We start from the raw sequence: 22,607 nt of genomic DNA on the forward strand, positions 1-22,607 counted from the left end.
ATGCAAAGAAAATTGTAACTTGACACAAGAAAATGATTCAGAAATGTTAGTAAATGAAGTTTAATACGCAAAAATATTCAAGAACGAACATTCATGTTAAGACTTTACACCTGCAACCCTAGGGGTGGGCGATAGGTTGACATATTGTTGACAATACAGTCGTCTCCAGGATATGCCTTTACAATTGTCTCCAGATATGCCTTTCCAGAGATATTGTGTTTAGTCTTTGTGACACAAGGAGGCAGAGCCTTATAAAATAATCATCCACCCCATACAACCCCACCAAAAATAAAATAAAAAAATAAGTATAAAACATATTAAAACATATCCAACAAATAAAATGCAAATTCAAACCAGAGCTCATAAACGGAAACGGTCCGAAAAATTTGGAGACTGTGGCACGGTGACAGCAAGGTCCGACTTCTTCAGCAGCACTGGTTTGTAGTGTCTGACTGGGCAAGCTTTATGGACCTGAGGAGAAAAGTCAAGTTAAGTTTCTGGATTGTCTAAAAAATATTCAACCAATGCAAAGTATGTCTGCATTGGTCAATATTTATAATACCCAACAAAGTGTTACAAGCTTATGACTATTTACCCCCCCCCCCCCCCCCCAATTCCTGAAAAATATGGTTGGACATACAAGGTTGAAAAAGAAAATAGACAACGCACATCGACTGGTGGGTGCTGGGCTAAAAAATACTATGAAAAATGGATGGAGCCCGCACACCAGATAAGGTACAAAAAGACTTTCTTTATTTGGACAACGTTTCGATCTATTCAGATCTTCATCAGGTCATCAAGGTTCCCATCTGACAGCAATGATTAAAGTCTGAAAGCATGTAATCACCTGATCCTGACGCATCTTCACAACTTCGTCCTTCTCTCGCTCTTCTTGCTCTTGGCGCTGCCTCTCGTCCATGCAGGCCCTGAGGGTCTCCTTCTCGCTCAGCACCCTCTCAAACTCCTGCCTCTCCCGGGCGCGACGCTCTGTGGCAAGCTCAAAGACCTCTGGAACTGTGGAAGTGTTCAAGCCTAGTAGCCACAGATTGATAATAAAGAGAAGACAAATTAACAGTTAAGTGCGTGATAAAGGCCCAGGACAGCTTAGTATTTAGATTCTGCTTCAATTACTAGGTAGTCATTACTGAATATTATGTTTGAGGCCATTCAGCATTTCTGCCATTACAAACACATTTCCCCAATCTGCTGGAGACCACCATCAGAATACAGCCATTTAACAACTAAAGATCACTTACAACCCCTTTAAGAAAAGGTCTGATATAAGGAGGACAAGTTCAGGATTGTGTCTTGCTGTTTTAGGAGATTAAACACCTTTAATTCCCTGTAATGAAGTTCTACTCACCAAGAATAGAGTGATCTTCCTTCTTGGGCTGGAAGGGTTCTTTGTGAACAACTGTGCTAGGCTGTGCTTTGAAGATGGTTGCTTCTGCCTGCCGTTTCTGCTCCTCCTTCACCTACAGGAGTAGCACAATGGTTAACCACCCTAGCAATACCATATTGAACGTGTCATAGTAAAAAGAAAAAGGGGGGGCTTTATTGTGTTAAGAATTATGACTTTCATATTCACCCAACTATTATACTAGTAATAACTAGAGCAATGCATCATCGAATCTTGTTCCACATTACAATAAAAAGTTGATAACACACCATCTGCTCCCAACGTTCGTTCTTGGCCATTCCTCGTTCGTCGATCTGCAGCTTGAAAGGCTCTGGTTTGGTAGGCTCAAGCACCTTCTTTTTGGGAAGGTGCACCTCATGGAAATCTGGCAGGGGTTGGGCCTTGAACTGCTGCACCTGAGAGTTTTAAAGGACAGAGAAACCACATCAAGTTGAGGTCACAGCTTAAGAACATTCTTTCCCCTGCCAACAATCACCAGTCTGACATTAAGGAGAAAGTCTGTGTCCAATAGGAGGGCTGAGGGCAGTTCAAAACCCTATCTGCCAGTGAAATCATCGTTAGGCAGATTTTAGTTAAACACAAAAATATTTAGATGTTTTATTATCACAAGAATGGCTTCCATTATAACTTCAGGAATAGAAAACCTGCCGTTTCTATTAACTTGGATTCCCTATCAATGTCACTGGCAGATGGGTTTCTGAACTTCCCACAGCCCAGTAGAAACAGACAGTAGAAACAAAGAATACATTTTAGCCTTTTTTTATCATGAACATTAGTGAGGACCAATTACGACCACGTGGTGAAGTCGTTCTTTAATGTTCTATTGATAATAGCCGTGGGGGACACTGGACAGTACGCAAACTCAGTATTTGAGAAAGTGTAGATATTCCTGGTCAATTACTTAAATGTTGCTGTCAATGTTGTACTGGAGTACATGCTTTTATGCAAAGTACAAGCTACAAAATATATCAAGTGACAACAGATCTCCAAGCTCACAATGTTGCATGGAACATGTTTGTGTAACAGCACTGTCAGCCTGTGTAAAACACATTTTACTGTCGTAAGTTCATAACTTAACTTGAGCCTCAACACAAGGCAATAGGTTGCCTGTTTATTCTCACAGAGTAATGGTTTCCAGAAAGTTCTGCTTTAACAGGCATGTTCTCCCTACCTCTTCATTTCTCTGATCTTCCAGTCTCTTTTCCTTCAGAGCCCTCCTCTCCTTCTCCCGCTCCTCAAAGGAAAAAGGACAAACTTCGACCTCACTCCTGTCTCTGTCTGGGTGACGAGGTTTGAAGACCACACCGAAGTGAGGCATTGGCATGGCCTTGACAGGGGATGGAGCTTTCACCTGAAGGGGGTGGGGGGACCAAATACAACCTCATTAAATGTCAGATTCCCATCAGGGGTGTGCTAGGTTTTACTAGTGTTATATACATATTATTTAGGATTATTTTATAAACCAATATAAAATGTAGTGGTAAGGGAGACTTGACCTTACAAGAAGCTTAAATACAATATGTGCATAAGACTGTAGAAGTAGAGGTGCCTTACCTCCACCTTGCGCTCCAGTCGCACCCTTTTCTTGAGGGCAAAGGCAGGAGATTCTGGGATAGTAGGGCACAGAACCTTTTTCAGGGGCACTCCCTGTTGATGAACATGGCAATCAATAAAAGCTTTGTTTGCCACCCCGTAATGGGACAAGTCAAAAGGCCATTAGTTGTCTAGCGTTTTGTCTTTATGCCAAACCCAAAGGGTCCCTTGGCTACAACTCTGAGAATCACTGCTTTAAACTAGACAAATACATTTTAGGTCATTGAATGTTGAAACGCATATGCAGTTTTCTGCAGACTCCCTACTTACCACCACCTCCTCCAGGATCTTTGAGGGTACAGGCTGGGCATGGAAGACATGATGCTCCTCCTCAGCCTCCTTGGTGGATTGCCTCTCATGGATCCTCTTCTCTATCTGCAAATCGAAGCCCTCTGGTTTTGTAGGCGCTTTCACAGCTGGCTTCTTGGGGTTCAGAGCACCCTCTAGAATCTTTCTGTTCAGCTCAAGAGGCTTGAACTTAAACCTTGAAGAGACAAGGGGTGTTTTAGTACTAGGAGTGCAACTACCTGTAGCCCAAAACTCTCAGGGTCAGCAGAGCTCCCATCATGACACATTGACCCAAAGTAACCAAACTTTTGTGTAATGTAAACCTACTGATTGAGTTTCTCAAGCTCCTCTGCCTCCAGCTCAGCGCTGCTCTTGACCGTTGTGGGGCGGTTCCGCCGACGGGCCATCAGATTTGGGGTGCGGGGCTGAGTCATCTTTGGGTGTTCTGCCTTCATTGGAGATGGCCCTTCATGAACAGCGCAGAAGCCAACAATTAGTTGGAATAGGTCTGGCAACATGGTTAAAGGCCCCACCATACACAACTCTATTTTACAGTGGCTACTGGCTATTAGGTTTACTATGCTAGGATATCATGATGGTGCAGATACTGTGAAATGTGTTACATTGGAAGAGTACAGGTTGCAGATGAACTATGCACATCTACCTTAGTTCTGATGCAGGATAACGGCCTACAAGCTTATGATAGAATGCCCAATGCATGCTTACCTCTTTCAGCTCTCTGACGACTCCGCAGATGGTAGCGATCAGGAGTACGTGTGTGGAACTGCTCAATTTGCTGAGCAATGGAGACATACGGAGCAGGCTCCTCTCCCTTCTTCTTGCCTTGTGAAAGGTTGAATGGCTTGGGCACAGTGGTACCTTTAGAGGACTTTGCCTGAAATTAGAAAGGACTTCTGTGACAACCAACATCAGGGCATTGTATTCACATGCAGCAAGGCTTAGACTCACTGGTTACTGCTAGATGCTGACAAACGGGGCAAGAAGTCACTCACCGGAGATGATGGGTGTTTGCGGAGCTGTGAAACAAAATCAGCTGTCTTTTGAGATTCATTCAATGGGTTGCCTGCTTTAACCCTGCTGTCAGTAGTGAAGTGAAATTCTTTGGGTACAGTGGTGGCCAGGGCCATCCTTTTTGGCAGGTGACCTGAAATCAGTAAATTAGGGTCAGCAAAGAAAATGCTTATATGGTCACAACCTTGAATCTTTTTACATAATTTAATTCCTAAACAGTCACTCACTGCCACTCAACGCTGCCTTGTAGCAAGCCTCATTTTTCTTCCGATGCTCAGCCACTTCCATCTGTAGCCGTTTAATGTGCTCCAGCTCCTGCGCCTCAGAGCTATTTGGTCTAAGTGGAAGAATATATTTTTAGTTAGTTTTAGTTTTTGATCACTCACATTTTTACAAGTCATACATCCACTTAGTCATTGTTACATGTACAATTTCCAGCATCATGTTGTCATAAAGGGTTTACTCACTGTACACTTTGTTGTGCTGCCTGCATCCTCTGGGCAGCCCCAGATTTCTGCTGGCTACTCTTGCTAGTACTTGATCGTCTGACTGGACGTTTGCCTCTACGAGGAGTGGGACCGGACCTCCTGGCTGGCTGGCTAGTAGATTTAAAAATAAAACCATTAAGCACCCAGTTGCCCAGGGTTGGGTTTTCCAGCACCACACACAAAATATCAATAGTGAACTTTCATTATGTTTCCATCTGTGCCATGGGGAAAAAAAAAAAAAAAAAAAGATAGCACAGCTTATCATTACCAAAAACATCTAAATGTGTTTGCATGCAAGCATGCAACCCACCGGTGGCATATTGTAATACGTTGCATTACAAGTCTTCCCATCACGCAATATTACAGAAAACCAGATGTGGAATTGTGCTGCCGTATCAAGTGCTTAGCCATGACACTCAATAGTTGAGTAATTAGTCATTAAGAAATTTGACCAAATGTGAGCAAAGACACCCGTGCTGAGGGTATATGTTCCAGATTAACCTTATACGTGTCCGTAATGGACGCACAGTGACTGTAGCCTCCACCCTGGAATGTCAATGAAATTATCACTTTGTGAAATGTTACATCCTCACTGCCTTCAGAGAATTAAGAGCCAGGTCTCACCTTCTTTGTTTCTTGTCTGGAACCACTTTTGTCTCGTCCAGCTTACGCTTTGAAACCCTTCAGAGAAATCAGAAATGGAATAATCACCAAGACTATTCCTTGCTTAGCATTTAAATGTAGTCTGTTGTGCAGTTCAATATACAAGTTGATACCCCAGAATAGTAGCAGATTAAACCAACAGCATCAACTAAAGAGAATGTATACCCTTGTGTGAACATTAATTATCACAAGACATACCTGCGTGCTTGGACAGGGGGTTGAGCGGAGGTGTTCTGTTGCTGGACAGCCATGCGACTGGGAGCATGGTTACCAGCAGCCAGACGAGCGGGTGCTTGGTTCCCCCAGGATGTGACTATGTTGCGAGGTGGTGAACTGGTCCCGCTGGGTGCTAAAAAAAAGAAAGAAAGAAAAATAGAGCTTTAAATTACAGAGGCATTACAGATGTGTATGAAAGAGCAGAAAATGGGGACTCATGCAAATATATCTTCCTTAAGAGTACCCAATTGTGGTACTAGTGCACCCCGTTAGCTGAAAACCTTTAGGGCCATATAAGACTACACCATCTAAGAAAAAAAGGCCTGTAGTCTTTCAGAGCAGTGGTTCTCAATCTTTTTTGGCTGGATTTCTGATAGCCAAGTACCCCCTTCCACAGCAAAATAAAACAGCATAATGGCAAATAAACATTGCTTTCTAATCAATAACTGTTACTACTAGTCTGTGTAATGGTGTAATTTGGTTTAGAAATGTACAGATGAGCAGGTTAACACAAACTCTGTTAATGTTTATCATTACAGTAAAATACATACCGGTATTCCCATTTTCTTCCGTGCGTACCCCCTGCTGTACACGTACCCTCTTTTGAGAAACACTGGTTGAGAGAACTAGATCGCTGAATACGGATTAATATAATACTAACCAGAGTCACATGGTTCCTTGACTTGAGGAGCCACAACTGCATGCGGCAGGTCCGACTTGTCAGTTCCAAAGTGATAGCTTCTGTTAGGAGTTGTGGCCAGATTACTAGCCTGTTCATCTGTTGATAATGATGAAATTAGTCAATTACAGATTTTTAAAAAAAGTGACATGAAACCATATTTGGTTAGTCTTAAAATAAAGCAGATAAAAAAAAAAAAAAAAAAAAAAAAGGTGGGCTAGTAAGAGAATGAATGGTGTGTTTAGAATAGATGTGCCACTAGCCAATGTTTGGATATTAACAACTAAATCATTTGATTTGCTGCACATATGTGTTGCTTAAATGATGTAAGCAATCATGGTGTAAAACTATGACGCAGTGGCGCTCAAGTGGGACCCAGGGACCCCCCCAGGGGTCATTGAGGTCATATCAGGGAGTCCCCCAGTAAAATTGTGGGCTGGCTTTAGTGAGCACTCAGTTGACCCCAAATTTATATTCATTCTTTATTCTGCCAGTTTTTCACCACATTCTTTGAGCTAGAAAAAACATTCAAACTTAAACTTGTATTATACTTAGATTTACTCAAGTACTGTACTTGAGTACAACTGAAGATTTTTTGTATCTATCATTTCCAAGTTTCAATACTTTTTTTACTCCACTACATCTCAGAGGCAAATAATGTACTTTTACTAAATTTTTTGACAGCTTTAGTTACTTTGCAGATTTCGATTATTAACACAACATACATTAACCTATTCAGCCCTAGATATTTCGGCCATTTGAAAATAGTTGAGCTACAAGCTCACAATGCATTGCGCTTGTAGATATGCCATTTTCATAATATTTTATATAAATTATACATTTGAAAACCTGTGAACTGGGACATTCTGCATAATGATTACTTTTACTTGTAGGTACATTTTGATACCAATACTTTTGTACTTTTACTCAAGTACATTCTTAATACGGGACTTCTACTTTGCACTGCAGTACTGACAACTTTACTTAAACGTTAAGTAAAACATGCGAGTACATCCATCATTGTGATTTTAACAACAAAATTATCAGCAGTTGGTGCCAGTTAGCGAGAAGACTGGGCCAGCTGATCCCAGCTGATAGATGGCTACTGGGCAGGCAGCAGCAACAAAATGGCGGCGGTCACAAACTCCTGTAGTAAACAACGTCGTATTTCCGAAGGTTGATCAATCGAAGGTAAAACATAAAAACACGTTTAGTTGGTTAAGTAGCATATCAAGCTATATTGAAGTTATTTACAAAAATAACCGATCTACAACAAGCCAATAACGGGCGTTGCGAGACTCATTGTTTAGCTTGGTGGGGAAAAAAGTACATTTTCTTTTACTCAAGTTAAAGTATCAATGCTGCAATGTAGAAATACTATTACAAGTAAGTGAGAATTAAAAATGTTGAGTAAAGTACGAGTACTGGCATCAAAATGTACTTAAAAGTACCAAAAGTAAAAGTACTCAGTACTCAAAAGTATGTCACCTTTTAAGTTCTCAAATGTAGGGAAATCTTTTGAAAATAGCAGAGCTACAAGCTCACAATGCGTTGCATAGAATCAATCTACAACTAGTGACTTAAATGTATAAATAAATGTAGTGGAGTAAAAGTACAATATTTGGATCCGAGATGTAGTGGAGTAGAAGTAAAAGTATTTGAATTTTGAAATACTCTAGTACAAATCTCGAACTCCTAAGTAGGCTACAGTTTCACCACTATATTAGTTTAATAACTTACCAAACCATTGGTCCGCGCCGTCCTGCTCGTCCATGTCAAGGTGGTTGAATTCTATGACATGAGACGGAGCGTCGAACTCATAACATCCCTGTTGTTCCTCGCTCTCCATGATGTTGTTCGATGAACCAGACCGTGCAGAGCAGAAAACCCAACCTCACAACCACCTAAATGTGAGATCAAAACGGTCGTGGGTTAGACTGAATGTGAGAACTTGTGTTTTACGCGTCTTCTTAATTCTTACAATAACACCACAGCCGTTAGGCGGCCATGCATGTTGTTGAAAAAGCCTCCACGACAAGCGGCCAACGTTTGTTATCGATTCAAACTCCACAAAGTTACCTCGCTACACACGAACAAAAGTCGCTTTATCATTCATTAATGACGAATCAATCAAAAAGTAACGCAGTTACTGAAATTATCTTACCGTTTAAATCTGTTTTAGACGGGTTGTTTCTCAGTACAGGTCGGGATAAGTAGTAGACTAGCTGCTGTGCTGTAGGAGCTGCTTGCTGGCAGGATAATCCTAACGTTACTGCGTTCAAATTTGGTCCTTTATGTTTGAACCAGCCAATGGCTGACCTGCTCGTTCATTCACTGGTTCATGTGAGTCACGTGATACCCGACTCACGCCTCCGACAAGAGAAGATCTACAAGCTCATATCACGTCGCACCCGCGACGCGTTGTGAGCTTGTAGATCTGCCATTTTCGGCGCGCGGTTTAAAAAAAATAATATAGTTTATTATTATTTTTACAACTATTATAACATAATAGAAAAACAAATAATACAACACTTAGCTATAAACACTATGCACCAATATGTATGATTAATACAATATATATATATATATATATATATATATATATATAATTTTTTTTGCCAAAATGTTTTCATTCGTCCCATAACATATATATATTTTTTGTAACAAATGAACAACACACACACACACACACACACACACACACACACACACACACACACACACACACACACACACACACACACACACACACACACACACACACACACAAAACAGTATTATGACGTGCAACCTTTGAAATTAAAGCTTTATTGTCAATGTTACTACTGTACTCAGGGCCATTCAGCACAGAATATGAAATGACGTTTTCAAATGACATTCCTTTCCAGGCACACCCCTGATAACAATGTTGTTGTCTAGTCTTATGGGATGAGGAAGTCCACCAGAGGGCGCTGCATGATTACTAGTTAGACCTACTAGTTTTAAATTTTAAGGGCCCCCAGATTGGTTTGCTTTGCATTAGGCCACAGGCCCCATAACTCTGATACTCTGAGTTACAGTCCTGTAATGGTCCATTTGGATCCCAACTTTCATGTTCCTCTGGGAAATATGGGTCCCTGAACCCCACTTCGAGAACCACTGCAATAAAAACACAATTCATACTCACCAATTGACCATATTCACCTGGTGGCCATGATTGAAATTTGAATTGAAAACTGTACATAGGCAACTAGGGTGGTGTGGGTGGAAAATGAATTAATTGCCATCAAGATATGGTCTATACTTGAGCCCCCCAGACTCAGGTCAGCAAACGTTTTTATTGGTTGAATCTAGTTCCACAGTCTTTATTCCCATTTCACCTGCTAATTTACAATTTGCAATGTAGGCATTTAGTGGACTCTCTAGAGCAATTTACAATAAAGCAAGGACAACACAATATAATACATCAAATGCATAGAAATAGTAGGATTATACTGTATGTAAAACAGGAACCTATCATCAGTCTAATAAACAACAACAAAACATCTATAATCTGTACACTGAAACTATACACACTATAGGATTCCAGGTCAATAATGACCTAGCATCAGTCTACATATCATGCTATTTAAATCTGTTAGCACTGTGAGAGGATGTTATTGAAAACACTTACATTAAATTGCTCTACTTTCCAAGCTTATATTGTCCCTACTCCCACACATGTAAACTGTATGCATCTTTTTACAAAACAGTCTGCATCCTGTCATTGTTGCCATGGTAAATAGTTAATAAGAATTCAATTCAGTCCCACTCATCGTCATCTTCCTCATCAACTGCATCCTCTTCTTCGTCACCTAAAGAAAAGGAGATTGAGAAATAATACTCCATTGGAAGCTCTGTGCTACACAGTAAAAAATCAATGTTAATTTATCCATTTGTAACTCAGTGTCCAAATGCAACCAAAAAAAACCTGTTTACATTAAATTTAAAATAATTAAAGTCCTCAAAAATGCTGATTTTAAAATGGCACCATATTATGTGGACAGTTCTCAGAATCCTGCCTAGCAATGACATCATCGGTAGGCAGGTTTGGTTATTTCAAACAAGATTTCAAACTTTATTTTTTACTAATGCAAGAACAATGCTTACATTTCAGCATAGGCCTACTAACTTTCCAGCAAGATTAAGGCTGTATTTCCTTTTGGCGTGGAATCCCCATCATCAATTAGTAATATCTATCAGTTAATCATAAGTATTAGCAAGGACCAATATGAAGATAATGTTGAAAATGAGTGAATAGGGGTGCCCGCTGGCCTACTGGTTCAGGTGCATACCACATAGGCATGGATGCCTTGCCGGTTCGATTCCTGATCAGGATGACCTTTGCTGTGTGTCACTCCCATAGGTCAAAAATCTCTCCCCTCATTTCCTGACAGTCTACTATCAATAAAAGCCCAAAAACAAATCTTAAAAAGAAAATGGGTGAAGTGCTCCTTCAACTCTTACCAGAGGAGTGAATGACTTTACTCCTCTTCTGCATCACCAGCATAAGAGCGTTCACAATCCCCTCACTGGACTCGGTCTGTGGTGTAGCGTCTGCATTCTCAGGGACCTGGGGCACGCGCGCGGACGCACACACACACACACACACACACACACACACACACACACACACACACACACACACACACACACACATACATAAATTGAATTTTAGAACTTGATGGCTCAGGTTTTACAATATCAGAGTCAAATGACCACTATGTATTTTTGCTGTCTACTTTGTTTCAGGGCTGGGGTTGTGGGGCCACAAAATCAAGCACTACTTGCTCCCTTTCTCCCTTTTGCTCTGAGCCCAAACAGCCTCTTGATGTCACTGTCATTCTTTTGCATTTACATTGATCAGAAATTCTAGGTTGACACTGACACAGATGTTTATATTTTGCATCAACCCATATAGTGAGCTCTCAAGCCCATTCTGTGGCTTGAGAGCTCACTCTCAAAGGAGGAAAAAACCCTTCTGCCTGGCCAGTAGGAAATCTGTCACAAAAGTATAACTAGGTATAAGCATTGAAAAATTGCAATGTATTTGCAGTAAATATCAGAGGACTATAAGAATTCAAATCCTGAATGCCAAATTAAGAACTTAAACCCCACAGATTAGAACATGTACAGTAAACGCACTCATTGTCATACGGCTGTCTTCTCACATGTGGTCAAGTCAAAATGTCCCCTACAAAGTAAAATCTGAGGTGTGCATTTAACTCTGAGATTGCAAATATGTACCCATCCATATTTAATTTAACTACACATACAGTACTCTCATCCTTAAATTAACACTCACAAGGGTTTTACAGTCCTTAGAGTAGGCCTATGTGATGGCCTGGTCTGGTGTATCTGATGTGTAATCAACACTAAACAGAATAAGGTTTCAGATATGATGCCTTTTGTCAGAACTGATTCAGCAACGATAACAGCATGCGTATATGAAATGCAGGAATTGACCCAATGTCAATAAAACAGGAACAGCTTACAATCTTTAACCTGGTCCCCAAGCGGATCTGGTCTAGCAAGGCCCCTCGGCTGACCCCTGCAGGGGCAGGAGCGGCTCCACTGTCTACTTCCAGTGCTGGCTTCGATGTTGATGGTGGTGGTGGTGGGGGTGGAGGAGGAGGAGGGGGAGGCCCGCCACTCCCAGACACTGGGGACGTAGGGGGGCCACCGTGGCCCGGTGGCCTGGGTGCGTGGGGAGCTCCTGGAGGAGGTGGTGGCGGTGGAGGACCGCGACTCCCTGGTGGCGGCGGGGGTGGAGGATGGCTGCGGCCGGGAGACCCGCGGGAGGGTGGCGCCCTGGGTCCCGGGATAGACGGAAGTGGAGGTCTCGGAGGACCGGGACTCCCTCGAGTCGTGCGGGGTGCACCTTCTGCAGGAGAAATATAGGTGCAATGTTAACTCAGGATTATGTCTTTAATGTCCTTCATATGTTGATTACCCAGTTTGTTATGTTGTTATTACCAGTTATTCAAGAACTTTCTACTATCTTATGTCTCCACTAGCCAGCCAGTTAACCAGAATGCCAACCTGTCATGGCAGGAGTGGGCATGGCATTCTATACTTGAACCAGGGACTGCACACTCAGGCTTTCCAATAACAGATGAATAGGAGAATGAGTAAGTGATTTAGAAAGCTCAGGGCCTAAATCCACAGTCAGGAAAGTTTTCATTGGAAAATAGTATGTCAAACTTAGTATTCAACTGGGCCCTGGGGTGCGGGTTGTGCTGCAGTTGTGTATATCGTCGTTGTCGGGTGGAAACCTTGTATGTCCAAAACCGTTTGTTTTGTATTTATCATTTTAAAAATGATTTAAACTAGTGAAAACAGCCGATCTACAACGCCTCGCACCGCGAGGCGTTGTAGATCGGCTTGTAGATCTACAACTGCTTGTAGATCTGCTGTTTTCACTACTTTTGTGCAACAGTCTTGTATGATGAAGCAGGGCTTTTCTTTGCGAAAGAAATTACACATTTTAAACTTGGAGATACGAGGTTTCTGCCCAGACTGACAATATTTATCATTGTAAATGTTTGCATTAAGGGTGTGAAGTTGAACCTTGTTTTTGCATTTCTTCCTTTATAGCCTCCAGTCCTCCTGACTGTTCAATGAAGTCGTAGATGAACTTAGAGGTCTCTGCATCTGTCAGTTGGTCTTCACTGATTCCAGCACAGAAGAAGAGCTTCTTCAGAGCTGGATCCAGATTAGCAGTCTACAATGGAGAAACAGTAAAATCCTGATAATGTATTGAACCATTACAGGTCAGTTTTTAGACTCTCAAAGTTAAATTAACAAAAGTTAATCTTTATGAAGTGTGGAGGAACAAAACTAGTGAAACAATTACAGATACATTACAGTTGTCCATCAATGTTTTGGATACCATTTCATAGTAGCATGAATTATTGAGAAGATAGCATGGGATACATTTTTCATTTGCCTACATATTCTTTGGGTCTTGAAGGCAAAATATATCATAATAGAATGAGGTAAAATCTCTCAACCATGTCTTCTAACAATATCAACTTACATCAAATCCAGTGTTAGGATCCCATCCAACATGAGTCACATGTCTGCAAGAGGAGGTAAATGGAATTAATTGTTCTACACACTAGCATTTGTCAAAACAACCCAAATGGACAAGGAGCATATAATACTTACTGTAAGTGTAACTCAGAGAGTGTACAAATGGACCATTCCATTCGTGCACTCTCAAAGTTAAATTAACACTACTAATGTGATGGTGTGTTACTAAGTCAGCTGTGATACTAACTTGAAATCGCTGGGTGCTCCGATGTCAGCCTTGGTGAGCCTTGGCCCCTTTTTCTTCTTACCCTTGTCTTTGGCCTTAGAGAAGTTCAAAGAGGCAGGGGCAGGGGTTGGCACAGCTGGGGAGCGGTATCGTGAGGCTATTATGTCAGGGTTTGGAATGTCCACCATACCTCCAGAATGCATTCCATTTCCTGGGTCTGGAGAGCAAATTTTCTTGTGTCATTTTGTTGCCAAGGAGCTGCACTTAATTAGCTCATTAGAGTTGAAATCACAAGTCTTTTTACATGCTCTTTACAAGTTCAGTTAAGGTTGAGATTATAATACGGTGGAATGACACACAAATGGAGCAATCGTGGAGGGTTCCAGATGTACATTAGCCCAGTTTGAAAGAAAAAGCACATCATCTTGAAATGAAGCATATATTTCCAGTATGAAATAACAAGATGCACATTTTATAAAATTCACATCTTTAGTCCTTGTTTATGTTTTAGTACTCACTGTTTGGTGGTAATGGAGGAGGCAGGCCTACCGGTACACCTCTATTGCCTGGAAAATAGAAAGCAAACTAATCTATCTACCATTTCTGTTCATTCAATGTTTAAATGTCCCAGTCCCACCTACCAATGTCTGTACACCATTTTTTACAAGTTACTCTCATTTTGGCATTTGCTCACCATTGCTCTGAGGTTTATTTTCTGGAGAGGAGAAATCAGAACTGGAATGAGCAAAACTGTTTCATTTCAAGACATATCATTTGTTGTAAATAAAAGCTCACGATCACATCACAATGCATTGTTAGCTTTTAGATAATCTATGTTTTATATTTTGGAAAGATTCTGTCAAAAATATTAAATAAATGTTTGACATTTAAAGGCTTTGCAATGACAAGGTTATGTGGTCAACCTACTGTGCTAAACTGTTTTTATGTGTTTATTGTGTGTATAGCTACATGACTAACCTTGATGATTGGCTCTGGGGCTGCTCTTTTCCATCACTATGGCTCTGAATGTTTCAGCTTCTATTTCACTGGCAAAGTTCAGGCCCACCTGGCATTCCTAGAGAGGATGCATTATCATCTCATTCAGTGTTCCGATCAAGGAGGTTGATTTAGCTATGAAAATTAAACCTTTATATTACAAACATTATCTAAAAAGGACAAGACGCAAGGCCAGATATCAGGAGGGTAAAAAGTGTTCCTTCCATGGTTTATTCAAAGTAAGTTCTCCAGAATACAGAAAGACACAGGTTTATATAGGCTATTGAAATTAAGTCACTCCTCTTCAAGACACACCTCCAAGTTCAAAATTACAAGCAGGAAATTACTCAACAAGCAGTCATGGGACAGTCGAAAGCTGAGGCTGTTGATTGGATTAATCAGTTCACATCCTTTGACAACAGTTAAATGAAACAACAAGTCAATGTAGCAGGCAGGCACTGGGTGATGAGACAGTCACAAGCTGATAGTTGTTGATTGGATGAATCAACAACTGAGGCAGCAAGTCATTGTATGTTTGAGTTCATCACAGGTTTAGCATCCTTTCCCATTGTGAAGTCCCAGGATCCTCATCAGTACAGCAGGAAGTGTCAATAGATGCAGACAGCAGAGGAGTGGTGGTCAAAGTCTGATATCTTATAGTCCAATATTTTCCTTTGAGTGGCTTCTTCTTTCCAACATATGAATCATCATTTGTATACATACAAATGATAAAAGTCCTTCTATCAACACCCCCACATCGTAAATACCTTAACTCAGTTGCTACTAACAAGGATTTTGGACTTCATGTTATGTTTAAGTTAGCATTTAGTTGCTCATCAATTTGATCAACATGCAGAGGTGTGATGTTACATCTCTGTGGTGGTGGTGGTGCCAAGTTTCTAACATTCACATATAATTATGATGAACTGATTTTAAAATCTAGGGGCAATAAAGATGTACTATGTTAAGATCAGCATTCTTGGATCACAAGTGTTGTGATCACAACAGCACCACAACAGCTGTTGTGTAGCTGTTGGTACAGTTGTTTGGCCCATTTTGTATCAGAACGTGTGATAGTCACTGAAAGGGCCACTGATCACCTCCGCTGGCGCATCTGGTTAGTCGATCAAGACCAGACCCACTGTGGATCTCGATTTCTTTTTTTGCGAGAGTCATGGGATGGTGTTTTCTGCTGGTGTTTCAGTCCGAGTGTACAAGTAAGACTCCCTAATCGGGAGATAAGCGACCGTAGGTCACTTATCTCCACAAATAGAGCAAAAATGTGTTTTTCCAAAATCTTCCTGATCCATGTTGATGACATGAGTGTAGACATACTGTGTAGTGATTTTCGTGATTTTAGGGCAAAATCTGAATCGGCCTCATGGTGGCGCTAGAGGGCCATGTGAGAAATGAGGGGTGGGGTCTCCGCGCCGCCAAGGCGGACGAATAGGTACCGGCCCCGGCTCTCCCGGTCGCTCCTAGCCCGAGTTACGGCATTTTATGTGAGCTGCAGTGGCAGGGGGTCCTCCACTGGGGGCGCCACCACTTTTGCATCCGTTCTGGAGCACCAGGAGTGGGTGGTCCCCGGGAATGCCCCGTGAGCAGCCCCGTTGGGGTGGTCATTTGGTAATTTTTGCACATGTGCTCATTTTTTACACTTGGGGGTCCCCGAGGGAGCTGGGGGTCCCTGGAGCTCCGGGGGTCCTTGGAGGTTGTAGTTTGGCAGGTAAGGAGTGTGTGTGCAAAATCTGGCATGGATCGGGGCAACGGTTGCGGAGATATGAGCAGGGCAAAAGTGTGACGTGTGACGTGTGTGACGGACGGACGGACGGACGGACGGACACCTCGAGCAGCTTTCTGTAGTAAGTGCGACCTACGGTCGCAATCAAAGGGTGCGTTCGGAAATGCGCACCGGGTGTGTGCTCAGTGTAGTGAGTGCCTAAACCTAACCCTAATCCGAACCCTAACCTCAGTAAAACTATGCCTAACCCTAACCAGTAAAACTATGCCTAAACCTAACCATAACCCCTAACCCTAACCACAAACGGGGAGCATTTACGAACGCACCCTTTCATACACTCGGACTGAATCACACTCTCCCCGAGAGTCATCACCCATTACTCTATCATGGTCTGCAGCCATCATCTGTCATTCCCCACATCCTTGCTTCGCCATCTAGCACAGCCTTCTTGTAAATACTGTAGGATATAAGCAACTGAACCCAGTCCATCACATTGAAATCCTTTTCCTCCTGTTGGTGCTATTCTCTTTGTTGCTGCCAGTAAAAAGAATGTACGCTGGAAAGTCATTAAGTCTCAATGTAATTTGCAGGCACGAGGGCGGTCGGACATTTATAGGTGATGGGTGGGCAGTGAGTCTAAATGGCAACACTTGTTTGTGTATAGTACATCATAGTTTGTGCAAACTGTAAGCTGCATGAGACACTAGTCTATTTATACAAACAGACTATAGCTAAAAAAAAACTTGAAAAAAAAGAAAAAAGGAAAATATATGAATTCAAGTCTTCATGGGTTGAGTAACCGAAAAAGTCATTTTGGGGTGAACTATCCCTTTAAATTATGTTGAGAAACGGACAACCTCATCTCCTGACAGTTTATCATAATGCTGTACAATATAGTTAATGTTTAAACATGATGTTTACCCAGACCCAGAGTGACTGGTGTAAAGCACAGTAATACAGAAGTTGGGAATATATTTATAGACAGTGGAAAGTTTGCATCAATGACAGGGTATCATAATCCAGTAAAACATAAATGTTAACATTGCGTGAGTAAAGTCTGTTGTCAAACAGCTGTTTCTGTTGTCAGTTCAGTGTTTTAACGTTTGTTTCATTGCTTTTAAGTGACCTGCTGTGAGCCAATAAACAGACGAACAACTGATTTGGGTAAACTTTGTGTCAGATTTAAGCAGTTCGGGCTGGGTTAAGAATTCAATTAGTGTTTCTGTTGGGTTTTAAGGACTGCAGGTAAGGGATGGGTGTGAAAACAGGACATGTGTGACTCAGTGCTAAGGAACCATATCATAAGATAAGAGCTGATATAATATCCAAATTGTTAGGACTTGAGTGGACTTGCTGTTTTATACTCATTTTACTCACATCAGCTGAGAAGGTGTGGAAGTGGTCTTGAGGACTGTGATATATCATTTGGTTGTACAACTCCTGTTCCCATATTTGTTTTCCTTCCTAGATAGACAAGACAGTATGAACTCACACAGATAACACCACACACCTGTCAAAAGTCTTATTAGTGTACAGCCCAGCTCATTAAATGTCTACAATAATTCACAATATTACGTTTTAGGAATACACATGGAATAAGTCCACCATGTATAGCATATTATAGTGTATTTTGTATATCTTCTGGTGGAAACCTTGTATGTCCAAAACCTTACTTATTTTTACTTCAACATCTATAAACTCACATCGCCTTTACTACTTTGGCGCGACACTGTTCTGAAATATGGAGAGGTTTCTGCAGTGAGGACAGTGAGTCCACATTTTGAGAAAATCACTGTTAATACAAAAGAGCAAGAGCAGAACCTTAATGTTGAAGACGCGTATGAAGTAGGAGCGTTGTGGGTTGTCCTTGATGAAGCATGCAACCCCTGTGTGTTGGAGACTCCACTGTGTTGGACTGTGAGGCAGGGCCATCCATAGCTGCACCACTGCTGTAGCCAGGCTCTGCACAAAACAAAGAATTAAGCCTGAGTTTGGGGGTGCAACAGTTAATCGAACTAATCGATTTAATCGATTATACAAAATAATCAATAATAAAATAAAATGATTGATAAAAAATGTATTATCCAATTATTCGATTATTGTATGATAGAATAATAGCTAACAAAATAACGATTGTTGCCAGCAACCCTACCTGAGTTATACTTGGTTGTGCAACTGTATATATATATATATATATATATATATATATATATATATATATATATATATATATATATTCCCCATTTCCAACAGTTTTTATTATATTTTGACACTTGCTTTGGCAGTGCAACACATTGTGAGCTTGTAGATCTGCTATTTTTGGTGCCCGACACAGACACACAATTAAGTATAAAACAGGTGAGGCATTCGGGTGGTGCAGTGGTAAAAGTCCCTGCCCACCACCACGGAAGGTTGTGGGTCCGTGTTCGGGGGAGGGAAGCCGGACAGGGACGGTAATGCTGGTCATTGCATGTATTCCTACAGGCTGGGGCAGCACCTGTCAGCAGGGAGTGTTGGGCAGGAGGAGTAGGACGAAGGCTCTACGTCCTCCTGGTGGGGGCTCCTCACTGACAGGTGAGTCAGTAGGATACAACAACAGTGACAACACAGAAATGTGTGGGGAGGAATCAATTGGTATAACGACTAAATTGGGGCGAAAAAGGGGTAAAAATAATTGGCTAAAAAGTAAAAACCCTCTGGGATAAAGTATAAATCAGCCTTTATTACCTCTCTAACACCTGACACACTTCACATTATCCTGTTGACTAAGTTAACGAGGACACACAGGTATACTTAATTTTCTAATTCCCTCTTGAAAACTATCAGCATCATCCACCAATATCTGAGCAACTACAGGAGGTAGCATAATCTACATGCAATTTTAGCTGCGGATGTGATTTTACACCCTGTTTGCAAGGGAAGTTACCCTGCCAGGTTTCCGGTTTCATTTTTAAGTATAGGCCTGCAGAGTACAGACCATTTAAAAACAATAAGGAAATCATGATCTGTGTTAATAATGAAAAGGCTGCTGAACAATTGTCTCCCTGTAGCGTTGAATTTTTCTATATTCTACTAAGATTGTTTTACTGTAGATACGCTGATGTTTTATTTGTTCAACTCTTGCAAATTCAATCTGGCTTTTTGAGCAACATATGCGTACAAAATATGAACATTTCTGTTATGGCCAAATGTTTGAATATCCTTTAGATTTTTAGAATTAAAGGCATTTATGCTGCAAGTTAGTAGTACACTTGCATCTACGTTTAGTCATCACAAGTAGGAAATACTGTAAAACATTATTTTCCAAAATGAGTCACTGGTTCAGAACTAACAATAGTTTCTAAAGGTTTTCATTGTGGGCCCCTAAGCTCTCTAAAAATGGTCTGGGCTACTAAAACTTTAGCTGATTCAAAATCTGCTGTCACGGTAGATCACGTTTTAGGAGCCTATTTTTGTTGTTCATTTAATCTGTTTAGTTGACTTCTTCATATACAGTATATTGTGCCATTATCAGATCTTGTTTTGTACTGTGAATCACTTTGAGTAGTAGTAAGCATGGTAAAGTTATATTGTAACAATACCAATACTATAAGCTATTAATAGATTATGTGTACTCACGAGACCACATTGCTTAACAGAACATGTTTAAAGCCAGATATTTCCCCATGTGATATTGCATCAAGATCAATGTGTTATTATCGACAATGAATTATATGCAGAGCCTGACCCAATAAAACATCACCTGGTGACCAATAAATATTACATTGTGTTTGGAATGGAACTGCAGCTGATCACATAATCAGTCTAGGTCTTTGAAAGCTTTGCTCTCTATGCATTTCCCATTAGTCCAAACCTTAGCTAGAAATCAGAGAGAATCAGACCTATTGTTCCAGTCATGTCAGCCAACTAATCTGACTACTAGCCTACTTACTTACCAAGCATCTCCGGCCCAGAAGCTCCACCAGAGCCTGGTTCTCCTGCGGGCTCAGCAGGAGGCTCAGGTTGTTCTCTTGAGAATTGGACTTTGATGATCGGCTCATTTTCTCCAATCCAGGTTCACTTCATGGGTCTGGCAAATGTTTAACGCTCAGAAAGGATCACGGCAAGACTGTTGTGTGGGACTTCCCTATTCTACGGTGTGATGTAAGGGTACACTAGGTAGGGAGCAGGAAGTGAACAGAACCACAAAGGCTGACATGTGCATATAGAACGGATGTTCACTTTAAAGTGCTGCCAAGATTCACAATTGAATTGCAGATTTCTTATGCCCTTGCATTCATTTAAATAAATGAAATGCTGTTCCTCCATAGCAGACCAATAAAAAAAGCATATCAATAATAAATATCAAAACATTCCCTTGAAACAGTACTATAACAGTACTGTAACAGTACAAGGAAACAACACCTAATTGGGACGCTGCACCATGACGGCACATCATGCCGTCACATTACAGCATGATGTCACAATTAAGACTACTAGTATCTGGCCAGTGATGTATATCGGACCAGTTACTCATACATGGAGATCCCTGTCTGAACCAGTCGCACAGATATGGGCTGTCTTCTTCCATATTATGGGCATTCCCATATGAAGTCCTGTTAGATATGTGGTTAAGATCTCCATATATGGGCATAAATGGGATTCTGTTAGAGTGGTTCCCATGACATCACAACATACAATATATTTTATGCCTATTCATGGGTTGCATTTGTGTCCTAAACCGGCCATATTGAGGACCAACACAGGTGTTCAATTTGTCTGATTGGCATAGAACGTATAGGTTCCGAACGGAACCATGTTTATTTAATACCGGAGGACAAGGTCCCCCTATGGGATAACCAGCGCCATCTGGCGCTGCAACAGAGTAAAACTCATAAGCTCCCGTACGAGAAATATCATTTGTCGGTAGGGCTGTCAATCACAAACGAGGGCGCCGCCCCCGAGTGTATAAAAGCCCTGCGGGCTATCATAACTTCCTCTAAAGCCGCACCTCTGCGCCCGCAACTAGCGAACCGAGGGGCTTTATTCGGGGGACCTTGTCCTCCGGTATTAAATAAACATGGTTCCGTTCGGAACCTATACGTTTATTGTCATACCTCCAGACAAGGTCCCCCTATGGGACTCATATACTCCCCGAGAAGTCATGAACCGACAAGACTGTCGTGCACACCGACCACACCCGGAAAGGAGGTCCTGTCAACCGACGTGACCCCTTTCAGGACTGATCCGACCCAGACCCACAGGGCCTGGGCGTGTTCAGACAGAAAAAGACCCTGACAGACCGAGGCCTGCCTTATGCACTAAGGGCAGACACAGGTCCACCTTATAAAATTGCAATAATATAAGGGAAAAACTCAGGGTCCCCCCACGTATCCTAGAGACAGCAGCATGCTATCTCAGGAAGGGGAGAGAGCCGCCCCACTACATAGTAGGAAGGGCAGCAGCACCCAGAACCGTATGCGCCATAGCAGAAGGCGCAACGTCCAGGTGATAGTAGGTCGCAAAGGTGGACGGCGAAGACCAATTCGCCGCTGCACAAATCTCCTCAATGGAGACACCTTTGGACAAAGCCCAAGAGGTAGACACACCCCTAGTACTGTGGGCCTTAAGTGCTTCCGGCACTTCAGACCCAGACCGGGTGTAAGCCAACCTAATAGCATCCACAAGCCATCTCGACAGAGTGGGTTTGGACACCGCTTTCCGTTGACGGGCATTCATGACCACGAAAAGCTGAGAAGTAGACCTGCTGTCCACCGTCCTATCACAGTAGGCCTTCAGGGCCCTAACTGGACAAAGACAATGAAGACGCCTATCCTCCTCTGATGCAAACGGAGGAGGATGGAAAGCCGTCAAAACAACAGGTTCCTTCGGGACCACCCGGTTCTTAGGAATAAAACTCAAATGAGGTTTTAGAAGAACCTTGGAGTCATTATTGAGAAACCTCATACAATCAGGGCTCACAGAGAGCGCACGAAGGTCGCTCACACGCTTAGCCGTAGACAAGGCAAGCAAAAGAGCTGTTTTGAAACTTAAATGTTTCAAAGAGGTCCTCCCAATCGGTTCAAAGGGTGCCTTGCAAAGGCCCTCAAGAACCACTTGTAGATCCCAAACAGGAAACAAGGCTCTGGTCACAGGTCTCAAATGGTCCACACCATGCATGAACTGGACCACCTCAGGGATTTTAGAAAGGCCTTTGCCTGCCACCCCCAGGT

At 41.9% G+C, this 22,607-nt stretch overlaps 2 protein-coding genes across 2 annotated transcripts; both read right to left on the minus strand.

Annotated features, from left to right (window-relative positions):
- Nucleotides 1-189: 189 nt before the first annotated feature.
- On the minus strand, nt 190-8,625 carry LOC308291316 (targeting protein for Xklp2-like). The gene is made up of 17 exons (XM_080733302.1): nt 8,544-8,625; nt 8,120-8,283; nt 6,362-6,478; nt 5,683-5,833; nt 5,446-5,502; nt 4,801-4,932; nt 4,561-4,670; nt 4,315-4,466; nt 4,028-4,196; nt 3,629-3,767; nt 3,284-3,497; nt 2,975-3,067; nt 2,592-2,771; nt 1,669-1,815; nt 1,364-1,475; nt 848-1,032; nt 190-471 (listed from the first exon to the last, which is right to left on the minus strand). Exons 2-17 carry the CDS (start codon nt 8,226-8,228, stop codon nt 361-363), a joined length of 2,178 nt encoding a protein of 725 aa, XP_080589428.1. The 5' UTR covers nt 8,229-8,283; nt 8,544-8,625; the 3' UTR covers nt 190-360.
- Nucleotides 8,626-9,652: 1,027 nt separating this feature from the next.
- Nucleotides 9,653-20,444, minus strand: wasb (WASP actin nucleation promoting factor b). The gene is made up of 12 exons (XM_080732497.1): nt 20,331-20,444; nt 18,217-18,357; nt 17,773-17,859; nt 14,637-14,733; nt 14,353-14,373; nt 14,177-14,224; nt 13,680-13,875; nt 13,437-13,479; nt 12,968-13,121; nt 11,893-12,281; nt 10,865-10,970; nt 9,653-10,212 (listed from the first exon to the last, which is right to left on the minus strand). Exons 1-12 carry the CDS (start codon nt 20,433-20,435, stop codon nt 10,160-10,162), a joined length of 1,440 nt encoding a protein of 479 aa, XP_080588623.1. The 5' UTR covers nt 20,436-20,444; the 3' UTR covers nt 9,653-10,159.
- Nucleotides 20,445-22,607: the final 2,163 nt, after the last annotated feature.

Source organism: Nannobrachium achirus, assembly GCF_963921795.1.
Source record: "Nannobrachium achirus genome assembly, chromosome: 9".
NCBI lineage: Eukaryota > Metazoa > Chordata > Actinopteri > Myctophiformes > Myctophidae > Nannobrachium > Nannobrachium achirus.

What these genes read in the sequence shown, in the direction of transcription:
- LOC308291316 (XM_080733302.1), bottom strand. Translation starts at nt 8,228, where the DNA reads ATGGAGAGCGAGGAACAACAGGGATGTTATGAGTTCGACGCTCCGTCT. An exon ending in TCGTCAGAGAGCTGAAAGAG is followed by an intron (nt 3,768 to 4,027) that starts GTAAGCATGCAT and finishes CTGTTCATGAAG; the next exon opens with GGCCATCTCCAATGAAGGCA. An exon ending in ACGAACGTTGGGAGCAGATG is followed by an intron (nt 1,476 to 1,668) that starts GTGTGTTATCAA and finishes CTACTCCTGTAG; the next exon opens with GTGAAGGAGGAGCAGAAACG.
- wasb (XM_080732497.1), bottom strand. Translation starts at nt 20,435, where the DNA reads ATGAGCCGATCATCAAAGTCCAATTCTCAAGAGAACAACCTGAGCCTC. An exon ending in TCCTCCATTACCACCAAACA is followed by an intron (nt 13,876 to 14,176) that starts GTGAGTACTAAA and finishes TTTGCTCTCCAG; the next exon opens with ACCCAGGAAATGGAATGCAT. An exon ending in GGAGCACCCAGCGATTTCAA is followed by an intron (nt 13,480 to 13,679) that starts GTTAGTATCACA and finishes CTCCTCTTGCAG; the next exon opens with ACATGTGACTCATGTTGGAT.